Source organism: Pleurodeles waltl, chromosome 6 (genome assembly GCF_031143425.1).
Source record: "Pleurodeles waltl isolate 20211129_DDA chromosome 6, aPleWal1.hap1.20221129, whole genome shotgun sequence".
Taxonomy (NCBI): Eukaryota; Metazoa; Chordata; class Amphibia; order Caudata; family Salamandridae; genus Pleurodeles; species Pleurodeles waltl.
Genome location: NC_090445.1, coordinates 487,591,408 through 487,607,618, shown reverse-complemented (window position 1 = coordinate 487,607,618; position 16,211 = coordinate 487,591,408). Strand labels below are relative to the sequence as shown.

The 16,211-nt window shown below is 40.4% G+C and overlaps 1 protein-coding gene across 1 annotated transcript in view; it reads left to right on the top strand.

Annotated features, from left to right (window-relative positions):
* The window catches only part of LAMB3 (laminin subunit beta 3), a 179,172-nt gene that overhangs the window by 63,927 nt on the left and 99,034 nt on the right, over positions 1–16,211 (top strand). Inside the window, exons 4-5 of the mRNA XM_069238627.1 lie at positions 8,455–8,569; positions 15,064–15,137. Coding sequence (XP_069094728.1) covers positions 8,455–8,569; positions 15,064–15,137 — 189 coding nt within the window. The remainder of the gene's footprint in view (positions 1–8,454; positions 8,570–15,063; positions 15,138–16,211) is intronic.

Sequence of the window (16,211 nt, the reverse complement as noted above, 5' to 3'; positions counted from 1 at the left end):
GACTGGGAATAACTCATTTTTTTATGCCAGTCATAGGTAAACCAAATCACCAATACTATTTATACAGAGAGCACTTGCACTTAAGCACTGATCAGCAGTGGTAAATTTCATAAAGACAATAGCCTAGCAAAAACAGAGTCCAGCATATCATAAAAACAGGAGAACAGGTGGCAAAGAGATGAGGGAAGCATGCCAAAAGATGCCAGGTCTAACAGGCTTCACATGGCAGGGGATGTTTTAAACAGGAGAACTGTTATTTCACAAACTATGGCCACCAGAACCAGCCACTGCTTATACTTATGTAACCCAAATGTGTTGTGTCTGAAGTCTTTTTTTGCATAAGACAACAAAGAAAGACTACAAGTAGATGCTACCACGAGTCCAGATTTGTCGCTGGCACAGCATTGATAGGTTTTTATAATATGACTCACTGAGGGCCACGGTGGAAATACCCTAGACAATTGAAATAGTGTAGATCAATTGTTTTATTTTTTTTTACATAATTGCATCACTCATTTTGTTCACATTACAAATATTTGAAACTTTAGGTCCCAGCATTTAAGTGAAGGTAGCCTGAATGTGGACTAAGGGAGCCCACAGGGCTAATGTGTCATCCGCAAAGATCTGTGTGGCAGCAAGAATTAAATGTTTGATTCCCCGAGGGGCTAGCTTGGCCTTTCATCATCCAGATTGATACCACCTGAGCCTTTGAATGATATATCACACATCACTGCATGGAAGAGACCGGGCGTCACTGAATTAACACACTGAGCCCAGACCACAACTATCCTAGTTAGTGAAAACTTTCATGACCCAGCGGAAGGGGTGCCACAGCTTCAGATGATGCCATACAGAAGGCAAAAGTGTACAAAACAAACAGGAGGAAGAAAATATATGTTTCATCTTGTGTCTGTCTCTTGGTCCTTTCCTTGTCCTGGAGTCATGTCTTGTCATGGTTTTCTGTGAGATGCCATGTAGTTTTTCAGGATTTTATATGTCAGCTGGAAACAGGAGAAACTACTTAGGGAATGAGATATTAACATCACACTGCTGGTGGGACAGTGCCATATACTACCTTCTGTACTGATTTGTAATAAATGCTTCAACACATGTATTTGCCTACCTCATGTGCTGTGCATCTGTATCACCTATTTTCAGGGCCTCTGGAATTATACAGCAAATGGAGGGCAAAATTATGTGGCAGAGGTGCCTCAATTTTGTGGCTGGAAAGTACAAATTATGCTGCTTAATGCTGCACAATCAGTGGTAACATTATTTTGCTGTTTTGACATTTAACACACATTAGTACGGTCTGAGCAAAGATGTATCCTTATAAGTGCAAGTTTAATGCATGACCAGACCACAAGAGCCAGCAACTAAAAAGTGACCAGATGACCTCTGCACTGGATCTGCCTCTCTGAGGAATATGCCAGTCACAGAACTGCATCTTTCCAGTGGCCCTTCCTCTTAGTAACATGCACGAAGAGGAGACACCGCATGCTTAATGTGGGCTACATAAGTGATAGTTATAATTTTATTATTATTGTTATTACATTACTTGTTTGATAGGATTATGAAGAGGAATGCATCTTTACGACCTCACTACGTATACATGATGCAGTCTAGGTTTCCAACACAGGAGTTAATTTTTTCTCTAAAGTAATCCATGATTCCTATTTATGACTTGTGAGTCACTGGAAATTTATGGATGGTGCAACATCTATTTATGCTTCATAGACTTGGATGCATCCTCTCCAAGTATCACCACACCATTGATCTGTTTCAGAGCAGCGGTTCACGGCATCTACAAAACACACAAATATTCCTGTCACATGACCAGACTATTTCTGGACATTTTCTTTGAATGTAAGAGAGGTCAGAGCTGAGTCACTGCCTGAGAGGGACATGACTGTCTTAGCTTATTCTCACTGTGTGTTCTACAACTACACATCGGAAGTACACTAATGCTGTATCCTTCACAGGGTATATGGTTTAACCAAGCCCGGTGGTGTAAGGAAGGTGCCTTATGGAGTCACCCAGTGGTTAGGTGAAATTATTGCCATTTTACCTTAAAAATCTATATGGGGACTGCACTTTTGGCACAGTTCTATTTTGGCCGAGGAGCTGAAAATTGCACCCCTCCCTGGCCCAACTGTAACAACAGAATCTCCATTTAATCGCTGGGTCAAATTAATTCTCACATGGTTTGTCCCAGCCTGTGATGGCACAGTCAAGCTAAAAATGATGGAACAGAATGTGCCTCACCATGTCTCATAATATTGTATTCAATATTACAATTCACACAGTCCAGTCCTGAGCCGAGGGCTGTCATGAGACTATTAACTCAAAGCAGTGCTTTAAATGCATACAGAGTACTGGCCCTTCTGTATTTCCATTTAAAACACTGACCCAAGGTCACAGATGTTGTACCTCTGGAACCTATCCTGTTGGCCCATCTACAGCTGAAGCTCCGTTTCAACAACCTGCACACATTAGAAGCCTCCTGTTCAGTCAAGCTGCCTCTTCTGTTTTTCTCGTTGTATACAATCCATTTTTTTAAAAGTTAGGCTGCTATTGCCAATGTAAAGGAATAATTCCTTTAAAAGTTTAACACAGAAATATATGGCTCCCCCCTTTTCTTTGATCCTAACTCTTTTGACCCCCCCATTCTCTGGGTTAAATGCCACAAAGGTGCCTCTTCGTGGCTTGTTTGGTGCCATAAAAATTTAAGTAAACACAGTAGAAAGGGTTGCATCTCTGGGCTATCACAGCCAGTCTGTCGGAATGAGGCAAAAACACTCCCAAGATGGCAGCCTTGTTGTGTCCTCTCTCCTGCAGCGACAAGCCTGGGAGTGTTGCTGTTGCACATGACATACATCCACTACACTTCAAACCAAAACACGTAGATAAAAGACATTGTTATTTACAACGCCAATAGCTCTAACTCTCACAAATGTGAGATCTATTGCATTGCAAATGCTTGTTTTTTAATGCTTTGTGTCGTCCTGGTGTGTGACTTAAGGTTATAGTAATTTAAAGCCAACAGTACCTTTTCTTTGCACCAATATCAATCATATTTTTTGTGCTGTGCAATAAAATCAAAAAAAGAGTTTTTGTGGCTGTTAAATACACTTGCCTTCTAGGAAGCACCCTTACTGTTCTATTAAAATGATATGCATATTTATTTTTTTCAAATTATTTTTTCTATTGCAAGCAAAAGGCCACCATGATTAAGCAGAAGAATTGTTTATTTTTATTCTTCTTTTATTTTTGTGATGTATGCTTGAAATAAAAATAATAAAAGTATTTAACCATCTTCAGTTTGTCAAGGCCAGACAATATTGTTCTATAGAGTACTGCAGACTTATGGCTGTGTTGTGTATTAAGCAAATCTGTGTTTTTCATATGTAATGCATATCTCCTTCATTTATATAAATTGGATAGGTATTAAGTAGCAATGCAAAGTAAATGTTTAATGTAAGAAATGAAGGCATATTTTCTTCTCTTGTTTCAAAGAAAATGTGAAAGTTTTGTCTGTCTGTTTACCAAAACGTTGCATTAGCCATTTTTAGGATGAGTGAAAGGGTTCAATCTTGTGTATACTTTTAGTATACTTCTTATGGCTTAAAGCAATTTTATTTGTTGATTGCAATGTCCTTTAAAAAAATTCTTGCTCGCTAGTGGTCATTTCAGCCGTTTTTCTCCCTCCTTTTTCTGGTTCAGAGCAGTGACCAACTACTGTATTATTCTACTTTGCTTTCTTTATCTGTTGCTATGACGGACTACTTTTGTTATTTCTTGGTTGCTCACTTTTCACTGTGGGTGTTTTAGGCTGGTAGCTGCCTGCGTTTTGTTGCAGCATTCTGTTCCTCCCACCTCCTCCCATGCCGCTGTCATTTGTTTTGGCTTTATTCCAGTGTAGTCCTCATTTACCTCAGGCTCCTAAAATAAGCTTATTTTACAAAAGAAACAACCGGGCCTAAACATTAGGCTCACTGTTTGCGAAATCCTCAATATCCCCTTTCTGGTATAACGTAACTAAACCTAGAAGCAATGATGTGAAACTTGCCTAGCCTCTCCAGGGCCCCTCCATGCCAGCACTCAAGACATTGCCCATAGGGCATTGCTTATCTTTTTTATTGGGGCTATACATCTTCTCACGCTGCTCTGCTATTGTTAACTTCATTAGAGCTTTATTGAAATGGAGGCAAAAATACTTGCAATACTTTTCATTTTGTTACATGAAAAGAAAAATACTTTTCCAGTCCTATTTTCCAATTTTTGTTGACATTTACACAACTCGAGGTAGTGCAGTCATCTTTTCATTTCTCCTCAAGGGCTTGTGATTTCTGATGTCAGTAGCCGCCAGTGACCACTAAAACATGGCAGGAACAGACAAAATTATGAGGCAAGGTTGAGCATTTATATTGCAAGAAAAGTCCAGTTCTGAACTTACTATGCCAATACCTCTAACTCAAGAAAATGCGAGACCTGTTGCATTGCAAATAACTCGTTGAATCTTGGTATTATTTTTCAGAACAATAGGATCACAAAACTTTGTTGTATCAGTATCCAACTCTGACCAAAATAACAATCCCACAAATATACTTTTAGCAGGTCACACCCTTCTCATCCTCTCTGAATTGCCATCAAAAGTTAATTAATGCACAGTTTTTACCTGTTTGCACCTTGTGTCTCATGATACTTTTAGACTGCTGTCTACCAATAACTAACCGCTTGTTTCTCTTTTTCAATTATTTGAATCAGCTAAACAATTTAGCATCTTTATTACCTACATAAATAGAAGTATAATAAAAAATATGAAATAATTAACAATGGATGCTAGTTGTCTATTTCTGTCCCTGTGCCTACCATTTATAAATGCTTTCCTTTGTAAACGTTCTGTATGCTCCTAACAACAAATCATCTAAAACACAATTTTGTCTTTTTTACTCCATTAGGCAAACGTTTATTTTCCCTTAGAATATATTTCTGAGTACATTGCTACAAGAGCTGGGACGAGTAACAGCCCCCCTTACCTTTTTCACTTGTACACACTGATGCTATTCATGGCCTTCTGAGTTACCCACCGGTGGAATGAACTTTGCATGGAACGGTAAAGATGACCTTTGTACACAGTGACTGCTCACCCAGTAACCTTTCACCCACTTAGCTGTTTGCCTCCGCAGCCACACATGACGGGAAGGCCTGCCTCAGGCAGTGCTTGCGAGGCAACCCCCTAGACGCTACCAGGGAAACAGCGTACCGTGTTACAGGAAAGCGGCGCGGCAGATTGCTACACGCAATTTTATGTGTAGAGTAATCTCTCCAGAGTTAGGCCTAAAAAATGTAAGAAGTCTAATATACAATGTCGGCTTGCCTTTGCTTTGAAGCAAAGTAATGCATTGCCAAATGGAGCATTCCAATAGCAGTATTATACTGCCTTGAAACGAGACTCAAATAAAAGCCGAAAGCAGACAATTTATTGCTGCTAAATTCCTCAAAAGTAACGTCCAGTCTGCAAAATAAGAGACGCCCAAAAGATTATAGGGCGTTCAGATATCGTTTGTAAGTGCATAGAGCTGAGACCTTTTCCCGCGGGTGTGTGAATTACGTGGACAATACGGTTTAAACGAACCATCCAGTGTGAAGAAACCGTCGTCTTTGCCGTGAATTGCATAGTTGCATCTCTAACAATTACTAACGGTGTATTCAAGACTGTGCCTTTGTGTGGAAATGTCTACTTGGTTTTAGAAACCTATTGTGACATCATTCACCAGATGGCCCCTTTAAACAGTAACAGGGATTGTCTGGATCATTAAATAGCTTATGTCATCATTTCTGGGAGTCACTGACGACTGAGGAACTTGCCTTCCTGACATGCCCCGCAGTGCAGCCTGTACACCACATGAAAACGTCTCCAATACTTCACATTAATTACCACATTAGTGTCAAAGGCGGCATTGCCATACCCTTTCATTTTTAAGCCTACGCATATTTTCAAATTGTGTCCTTGTGGCACATAGAAGGAGTTGCACCAGAAAACTATTTAAGTGCAGTTGGGCCAAAGAGAAATCATGCCATCGACCTCTGGACGATGAAGCTGAGAGGGCTTACCCCGATATAAACGTGAAATGATTCCAGTTGTAACCATTTCACTCTGTAGGCGCTTTAACCAAGTGAACTACCTACCTCGCAATTTACACGTTTACATGCATGGAGCAATTGGCGCATATCCTGTTGTGGAATGTTCATGTTTGTGTTATATGTAACAAAAAAGACCCACCAGGTTTCTTTCCACTTCTCCTGCCTCAAAAAAGCTATTGATGGGATACTGTGAACAGAGTAGGCCAAAGTCCATCATAATATTTGCATATGGCAGGAGATTTATACCACAGTAGTCTGATTCATGTCTGCATGCCTTTCAGTGCCGCTTCAGTGTGCTGTCTTGGAACGTTTTGTACAGCTCATGTACTATTGCGTTGTAGCCATTTGTGCTGCCAGGGAAAATTCCCACGTCCTCGTCAATTTCTTACACCTGCCCTAAACTACAGCACATTACGGCACGGCACGTACTAACTGGGTCGCTTATCTTCGGAAGGAGGAGCAGATGTCCACCCAGACACTGATTTCTGAAAACAGGCTTGTGAAGTCCTGAGCTCTGGGTTTTTCCAAGGGATCGGGAAAGAGGGATACTGTGACACATGCAGCTGTGTCATGAAAATAAGGGCGAGGGGGGCACTGAAATTTCAGTTATGCCGCCTGCCTTACAGTTTTACAAAGACTTGTGGCTGGACACATGGGCATCGTACGGATTTGGGGGCCCTGTGCAGGACAGCTTTACATTTATGTTGCAATTTCAGCTTTTTCAGGCCCTATTTGGCCAGGCCACTGACAGTGCAGAGGCACACTCGTCCAAGTTCTAAATGTTTGTTCATGTAATATTCAGGAATAGTGATGTATGTTTTCAATATTGTAACACAGCAGCCGCTCGCTATTATTTCTGCAAATACTCTCTGTGACACCCTTCGATTTCTCATATGTGAGCTCCTCTTTTCATCTAAAAGGAATCTTTTATGGATCTTGCACAAACCATGAATACAAGTCTGTAATAGATGGTTACACATAAAAATAAATTAAAGGAAACGGTATTTAAAACAACCTGTTTAAGAATTATTCAAGGTCATCAGTGCTAAACTCTGCAGAGCAGTACCAGCGGTCTCTCTGAAAGACTGGCACCCTGGGCCAGAGTCCACTTTGCCCATGCCTTAAAACGTCTCTTGCTGGGCAGGGGTGACTTGAGGGAACGCAAACCACCACCACCACTTTAGCATTTCTCAGCCTTAATTAACTATATAGTAACAGTCTATTGAATGCGTGTACAAAAGATTTATAAAAAAACATTCTAACTCAATCAAGAAAGGACAATTGTACTAATGTAAAATGAGTAGTCCCTAGGGCGTGATACCTGAGAGTAATGGTCCAAAACTTCGGGAGGTATTGCCATATTGCCTGGTGTGCAGCGTGAGCTTCTCCATGTAAAGTGGACACTTGTGGTGACACTGTTTGCTTCACCGTTGGGATGCCATTTTTCTTGTATTCGCGCCCCACATGGAAGCACTTTTGCGTGGAGAGGCTCACGCTGCACATCAGGCAGTGGAGCATTGTCTCTCTCGGCTTGGGGATGCCTGTATTTGGCTCCGGGTGTTGTCCTCCTTGAGTTTTGAGCATTATCCACAGGTATCACGCCATAGTGCTTGTCAGCTTTGTTTTACCCCTTAGGTCTTTTGCGAGGTCCATTTTTGATCAAACTTCTCTGTTATATCTTGAGACTTGATGATGATCCTATTATCTCATTAGAGATCAAAACGTTGACTGAAATCACAGACCTTTATCTATATTTCTGATTAGCCAAGAACAGTCTGTGTTATTTTGGTTTTTAGATATGCACTTTTGATCACTATTGTCACATGTGTGTGTATCACCAATGAGAGAGCACCGATCACGGTTTTCACTCTCACCCACTGAGCTAATATACAATGTTTTTTTTTTTTTAAACAAAGAAACTTTTTCCTGATTATTGTTTAGAGTAAATCACCATTTGGTCGGTAGCATTGTTGAATTCACATGTCTAGGGGCAATTGTTTTGTAAAAGAAATGAAACATGGCCATGTAACATTTCACTGACACCCACAGTTATTGTATCTGTCTACAATGAGCTGAACCAATGCAGCTAGTGGGAATGATTGACAGTTTCCAAAAGTAGTACATCTGCACCTGTCCTTCGGTGTAGAGCTAAAAATGCAGATTTGCTCTTTTTCTTTCTAAATTTGGACTTCACACTTATTGAGAAAGACTATTTGATTTATTAAACTTGCACCATGAAACTTAAAAATGTGGGTACACTTCTGAATTAAACCAGGATGTGCTAAGTATTCCTCCAATTTTTTCTAGTGGCAAATGAAGTGCTGCAAGTGTGATTCGAGGCAGCCATACACCGAGTTAAGTCATGAAGTGGCAAATGTCCTTTCTACTGTTGGACCCCTGCGCTGGTGGCAGTCTCAGAATGGTAAGTGAAGTGTGACTATGCAAAGGTGAGCAGAAAAGGAATGGAAAAGAACACTGTCAGTCAGAATCAGATATTAAAATGCTACATTTTCTAATTAATAATTTGGAACGCATGGTGAGTATTATCAGTGCCACCTTGAGAAGGCGCCCTCCATGCTAAGCCTTTTTTTGGCTATTTGGGGTAGTTCTTGCTTAGGTACTCATAACTTTCTGTCCACGTAAGCTATCCATGCCAAATTTGTGCCCTTTTTCCCAACATCCTGGGGATTCTAAAGGTACCCAGGGTTTGTGGATTGCATTGGAGTGGAGGGGACTGAGAAATTAGCCAAAATACAGCTAAAATGTGGGTATTTGGGGAAAAATGGGAAAAAAGTGCTGCAGAAGAAAGCATCTATTATTTTCCGCAAATGTCATCAGTAAAGGGGTTGTGGTCCTAAAATAACCATCTTCCCAGTTTTCAGGAACAGGCAGACTAAAATCAGAAAACCAATTTTTTCAACAAAGTTTTGGCTTTGTACTGGGACATACCCAATTTTTGTGCTTTCAGTCCCCTTGCAGATAGTGACAGAAATGGGTATAAAACCAATAGTGGATCCTGGAAAGCCATACATTTCTGAAAAGTAGACAAAATTCTGAAATCAGAAAGGGGTCATTTGTGTAGATTCCTCGAGGTTTTCCTAAATAATGTAACAGTTGAAATGAAAAAGATTGAAATTGAGTTGAAAAAAAACTAGCCATTAATGACTACTTTTTAATCTGTAACCTTTTCTAACTAAGGCAGATTTTCAAAAGCAATATACTGCCACATCTGCTGGACTCTTATTGCTGTAGGGATATGCAAGGTTTGTAGGTTCTCTAAGACCCCAAGCTACGCAGAGCCAATAACTGAGCTGCACCTTGCAATGGCTTTTCATTGTGTACTGCGTATATAGCAATTCATTTGGCAAAATATAAAGAGTGAAAAAAAGGTATCATTGAACCCTGTGTATTCCCAAAATGGACACAAGATATGTAGAAGCAGTGGTTATTTGCACATCTTTGAATTTTGGGGTACCCTACTAGCATGTGAACAAGAGAGCATTTCTCAAAATGACTTCTTTCTTACACATTGTCTTACATTTGGAAGGCACAAATGCAGAGAAAGACAATTGATAATAACACTTGTTCTGCTATCTGTGTTTCCCCAAGTTTTCTGATACAAATGGTACCTCACTTGTGTGGGTAGGCCTACTACCCACAACATGAAACACCTCAAAATGCAACATGGACAAATCACGTTTCCACTGAAGACTGCCTCATTTTTTGCAACATACATAACTGTGGATTGTGGGCTCTAGCTCAACTGGCAGCTAGGAAAACCTAGGAAACCTGTGCATTTTTGTAAACTGGACACGAAGGGCAATCCAACATAGGGTGACCTGTGGGGCTCTCACCAGGTTCTGTCACCCAGAATCATTTGTAGACCTCAAAAGTTGCCCAAAGAACATATTTTCCTCACATTTCTGTGATGCAAAGTCCGGAATCTAAGGGGAGCCACAAAGTTCCATCCACCCAGCATTCCCCCAAGTCTCCCTATAAAAATGGTACCTTACTTGTGTGAGTAGGCCTAATGCCCGTGACAGGAAATGCCCCAAAACGCCACATGTGTGAGGCACATTTTTCCACTGAAAACTGATCCTTTTTTTCCGATGTGGGTGGCTCTAGATTTTGGACCCTAGCTCAGCCAGCACCTAGGGAAACATAGCCAACCTGTACATTTTTCAAAACTAGACACATATGGGAATCTAAGATGATATGAGCTGAATGCAAACTTCAAACTTTTCCTGAAATCACTAATTTTCTCTATATTTATGTGATGGAAACTTGTGGAATCTACAGGAATCCACAAAATTCCTTCCACCAAGCATTGCCCCACTTGTGCCAATAAAAATGCTGTGGCTGGGCCAAGTGCTGTGACAGGAACTGATCAAACCAAGGATAATGAGAGCGCTTGCGTGAAGCCGCCTATTGATCTCAGTTGGATCCTAGTAGGCTTTCTGCGCCCCCAGGGGAGCAGATGCTGGGGCTATTGCCCCTTTTTATCCCCCGGTGGGGGGAGTGTGGACAGAAAGTCTTGAGCCTCATTTATTTTGGATGGGGGCATGACCATGACCATTGTTGGCAGCCCCCACCCCTCTTTTATAAAAAAAAATAAAAATAAAACAATCCCTTGTGCCTAGTGGGCTTTCTGCCCTGCCCCTGCCCTGGGGAGCTGATCGGGGGTAATTACCCCATCTGTCCCTAGGGAGGCAAAAAGACTGTGCTCATTTTTGGGGGTGGGGGCATTGCCAGGCCCAATCTGGGCAGCCTCCACCCCATGCTTTTCTTTAAAAAAAAAAAAATCCCTGGTACCTCGTAGACTTTCTCCCCCCTGGTGGGCAGACCGGGGTTATTGCCTCCATTTACCCCTGGGGGGGCAGAAACACTTAGGACCCATTTATTTTGGGTGGGGGTATGGCCATGCCCATTGTGGCCAGCCCTCAACCCTCTAATATGTGAAAAGAAAAAATCCCTGGTGTCTAGTGGGCTTTCGCGGGTAATTATGCCCATCTGCTCCTCAGGTGGGCAGAAAAACTGTGCCCACTTAAATTGGGGTGGGGGCATTGGCATGCCCATTTTGGGCAGCTCCCACCCCATACATTATAAATAAATGTAGTCCCTGCTTCCTAGTTCGCTTTCTGTCCCCCAGGGAGGCAGAAAGACTGAATTGTGCCAAAACAATAACCCCCTCCCTGGTGTCTAGTGGAGTGGATCCCTGCTTGGAGATCGCTGTCTTTGGGTGGTCCCCAAGCAGGTATCGATGTAGGAGGATTACCATTAGAAAGGGGAGATTCTCCCATTTCCAATGATACCTCTCCAGCCTGCCTCGGTGCTCGGGGGTGCTGAGGTAGCCTCCTCAGTACAGAGGCAGGGAAAGTGAAATCAGCTGAAGGCATTATACCTTTGTTTTCATTAAAATTACGTCAGCACGCTGTGCACTCTGATTGTCATTTCAATGAAAACAAAGAAACATTAAAGGGTTGTGTACTTATGTGTCTGTGTAGTTCTAAAACAGGAAGATCTCTTAAAACCATTGTTGTTGTTCTTGCCTAGGCAAAGACATCCTTGCATATGTTATTCCCTCTTGCCAGCTAGTTAAATGTTTTCCTGTTCAAGCTGTCATTCAGATCAGACTCTCAACATTTCTTTCTCCATAGCTAATCAGTTCTGTCTACTAATGTGTTGACCACTCTGTTTATTTGCCATGTGCAGCCTGACTGCTGCCACTGTTCTGCTCTTGCACTTAATTGATCTAACACAACAGAAATGGGGCAAATGTAAGGAAGCCAGGTCTCGTAGAATTTTGGTGTGTGCTTGCGTAACTATTTTAGATCAGTAGGGTTGGTGTAGGCTAGGCAACAAAGGTATCAAGGAGCGTTAGTGTGGGCACGAAAGCTGGTTTTCACAGGGGAATGTTAGACGGTTATGCATGCCTCTTATGTAGACTGTGAATGCATGCTGAAAACAGATAATTTCCAGTATGAAGCTCATACAGAAAGGAGTCAGTTTGTGTTTGGAATGGATAGTGTGAGGCAGGCACGGTTATGGCTGGTTGGTTGCTGCATGTGTTGTTAATGTGTTGCATAAGTATGTAAGTGTGCTTCCTGTTACGGTTTTGTGCAAGTTGGCTATCATCTGAATTGGACTTGGGAAATGGTGGGGAGAGCATGCTGTAGGTGTGATCTGATCCAAGCTACGTGCTTGCTATCACGCATGTCCAATTATAATGAGTTGCATTAGTGAAGTAGGGAGAGCATCAATACTCAAATGCTTTCTTAAATTGGTGTGGGGGAGTAAGGGCTCATAAGGTTAATGGATCTGATTGAAAGTGGTGTTGTTGTGCATGTTAGAACACATGTATGTGTGCTTGGACACCCACATATACCTCTCCAGCATATCAATTAAAGTTATTGTACATGCCAACTGTTTCAGTGTTTTCCCACTCTTTTTTCACTTCATGTAGATACTGTTATCTACACAATTTCTACAAAACCGTAGACCACTTTTCCCTCAACACTGGATTGAAAACCACATATCCACAATCAGTTCATATGGCTCTACACCATAAAATATCACACTTTCTACCTAACATCACATCACACCATGCAAAGAAACACCCCCATTATACCCTTTCTCACTATACCTTTCCATATGATGCCATTTATCACCATCATTGAGCTCTCATCATCATACCACAATATACCACTCCATTCCCTTCCACACTTCCATAAATTGTACAGTATCACACTCAGCTCCCTCACATCCCACCACACAGGACCTCACCACAACTTTCCACACTATAGCATTCTATTAACATGACACATTCCATATGGACTATACCAAACGGTATTGCATAATGTTCACTAACAAATTCTCACCTTACCATATCACACAAGGCATCACTAATTACATGATCTACATGATCTAATAGCACATCACACTCTGAAACACCACATCAAAACATCCAACACGTCATCATGGACCAAAACATATAGCACCTCAGGGCTACACAAAATGGAATACCGCACAACATTTTTCCACACAAAATAAAACCGCAGGACATCACACCAGATCACACAATACAACGCTATAAAACACAGTTCAGCTCCAGTATGAAGTGACCATATACCATACCACCTTATACCATTTTTTCACACCATTGCACAGCACTGTAAACTATTCCACATAATATCTCACCACATTACAGTAGACAGGACCACTTAATTCTTTACAGTGCCATTTAACTCCACACTTCTTGAGACTGCATCACATCACTCCACGCCATACTGCCCTACAAATGGAACATTGGACCACTTTACGCAACGCCCCTGGCTATATACAACGTAACTCACACTTTGGAGAAGGATACCCTACCACATCATAACTCACCCTAACAACTCACCAGATGGTATCACAGCATACCGTACAACACACTACACTACCCTCCAGCAAGCCACAATCCAACACAAAATGAAAATAGACCACATCACAAAACAACACACATTTGTACAGCATACCATTCAACAGAACTTTACATCATCCCACACGGCATTAGATTGGCAAATACCACACCACACCATCCAAGACACACCACAAGGACAACAGAGAGCACGCTATATCTCAAAATACTTTGTCAGAGAATTTCACACCACTGAGTCACTAAGACCACAATTCACTTCATTCTTATTACCATCCATGACCCTACTTCAAATCACACTGCATCTCACTATACTATTTCATACCATCCAACATAGCATCACATCAAACAAACAATACTACACCATACAATCACACTCACAGCACCACTCCACTCCATCCAATATTACTTCACACTGTAACACTGGTCACCATACTTCACATGCTCAAAACATACTCCCCAGAACACAGTACATCACTTAATATGCCAGTAGTACAAAACATATCTGTAAGTAAGATAGCCTGTGCTTACAAGGAAAGTGGAATCCTAAGCTGTCACTTTCTTTCTAGATGCTGCTGTGTGACTGCTGTACATTCCTTGTGGAGTAGCCTCTTGGTTTATTAGGACTTAAGATTCTCAGCGACACCACACTCAAGAGTAGCAACAAGAGTGCATTTTGGCACAATGTTGGTAGTAATTATAGAATGGGCTGCTAATTAGCATTGTAACAGTAGATAGATTAAAAGCTACTGTCGAAGTAGCAGTACACTTTGGTAAACTCGAGGAGGCACAAATAAATGTTGAGTTATTTATTGAGGAAAGGAGAAACTCCATCCTCATAAGCCCATCTACACAGTCCTAGTGCAACTGTCCAGACCTTAAAGACATAACATTCTATACATTTCATTTATAATGAACCAGCAGTGCATCAAGGGGGATACATAGGAGCAAATAAATATAATGCGCACATATCACAGCTACCACTTATTTCTCCATAATTTCTCCAAAATGCCACAACACCTGGTTATTGTCTAGCACTGAACGAAATTTAAATTACACCTGTGAATTCTGCAAAATTCCTGCATTTCGCCTTGCATGATATTTTCCACTCATTTGTCTTAGGCGATTTGATGTAATTTTATCCTGATGGGAGACTGGTTTGCACAGAAAATGTCTTGCAGAGAGACGGGGGTCTCCTACTGGTATCTTGGATTACTTGTTTACCTCAAGTATACCCTTGTGTGACAGTAGGCAGACAAGCTACCTGTAAACCAGATTTTAAACTTGAAAAGAGTAATTTTGTGCAATTTCATATAAAACTGTGAAATTAAAAAATACTCACATTTTAACACCCCTTTTTTACTGATTCCAATGTACATTTCCATATGGAGCATATCCAAGCCTCCTCTTTTAGATTCTTGTACAACAGAAATTGTGATGGATTACTGTTGGTCTTGCTGAGGTAGAGATGATGATTTGTCTTCTCTTATCTTTTCTAGATGTGAACCAGGTTTCTATACAGCTGGATCTTGATGGAAAATTCCAGCTAAGTGAGGTCATGCTTGATTTTAGGGTAGGTTTTACACTTGGCTACAGCACTTCTATTTTAATGGGAACATTTGATATTTTTTCTGTAGGACATTGTGTGCAAAAAGTAGACATAAAAACATAACCACTGCCCTATAGCTTTAGATGATGTGTTTCAACATGACAAGTAAACAGATTGTTGGTGATGATGAAGAAAGGTTGGCAATAGTTCAAGACAGATGAATGGCGTAGGAGGGAACAAAGCCGACGAGCTGACAGAAGACTGTATATATAATGAACCAAAAGTTATAGATTGCTTGATGCACAGGTAGCTCTTGGTCAGTGCACCAACCACTGAGAACTTGTAATATTGATGGCAATGATTATACACTGTGGGCCAAGTGGTACAGCTTCTCATATTCTTAAATTTCTGTGTATGATGTTTGATACACTAAGAAGAATTTAGGAATGTAGTAAAACGATAAAAACTTAAAAATATCCAAAATGCTTAATTAAACATATATTAGCAGTACATTTGCAAGCATTTGATATATTTATTTAAAAGCCCCACTTGTTAATTATGAGTTTTTTACAAAGTTGTAGTTGACATTTTAAAAATGCTAAAAGATAACGGGAGTTCGAGAGATTGTCAGAATAATTATTTTTAAAATGTACAAAACTGTTTAGGATTTTTTCAAATGTTTGAATTGTTAAAAAATAATTTGCACTTAATAATTACAAGTCATGTTTGTTTATTTTGAACACACACACGTTTAGCAAATGTTGAAATTTTAAAAGTACAGTTTAGATTAGAAGACTGCAAGGTATGGGCAATATTATGATTTTTAAAATGTTGAGATGCGGGTTATTCTTTTAAAACCACATTAACATTATTTAAGCATTCTTAAAAGTTGGAATTGTTAATTTAAAAGTTATAAAAATTATCATTATCGAAGAAGGTTGAAATTATTTAATAAAATCGTTATTTTCTCAGTATGATGTCAACATTTATTTTTAACATGTACAGTAGAATTCTAAATAAGTAGAAGTAAAGCGCTGTTGGATTTTTTTTCTTTAGTAAAATTAGAATAAATTAGTAGGTCTAGGACATGGTTTTAGC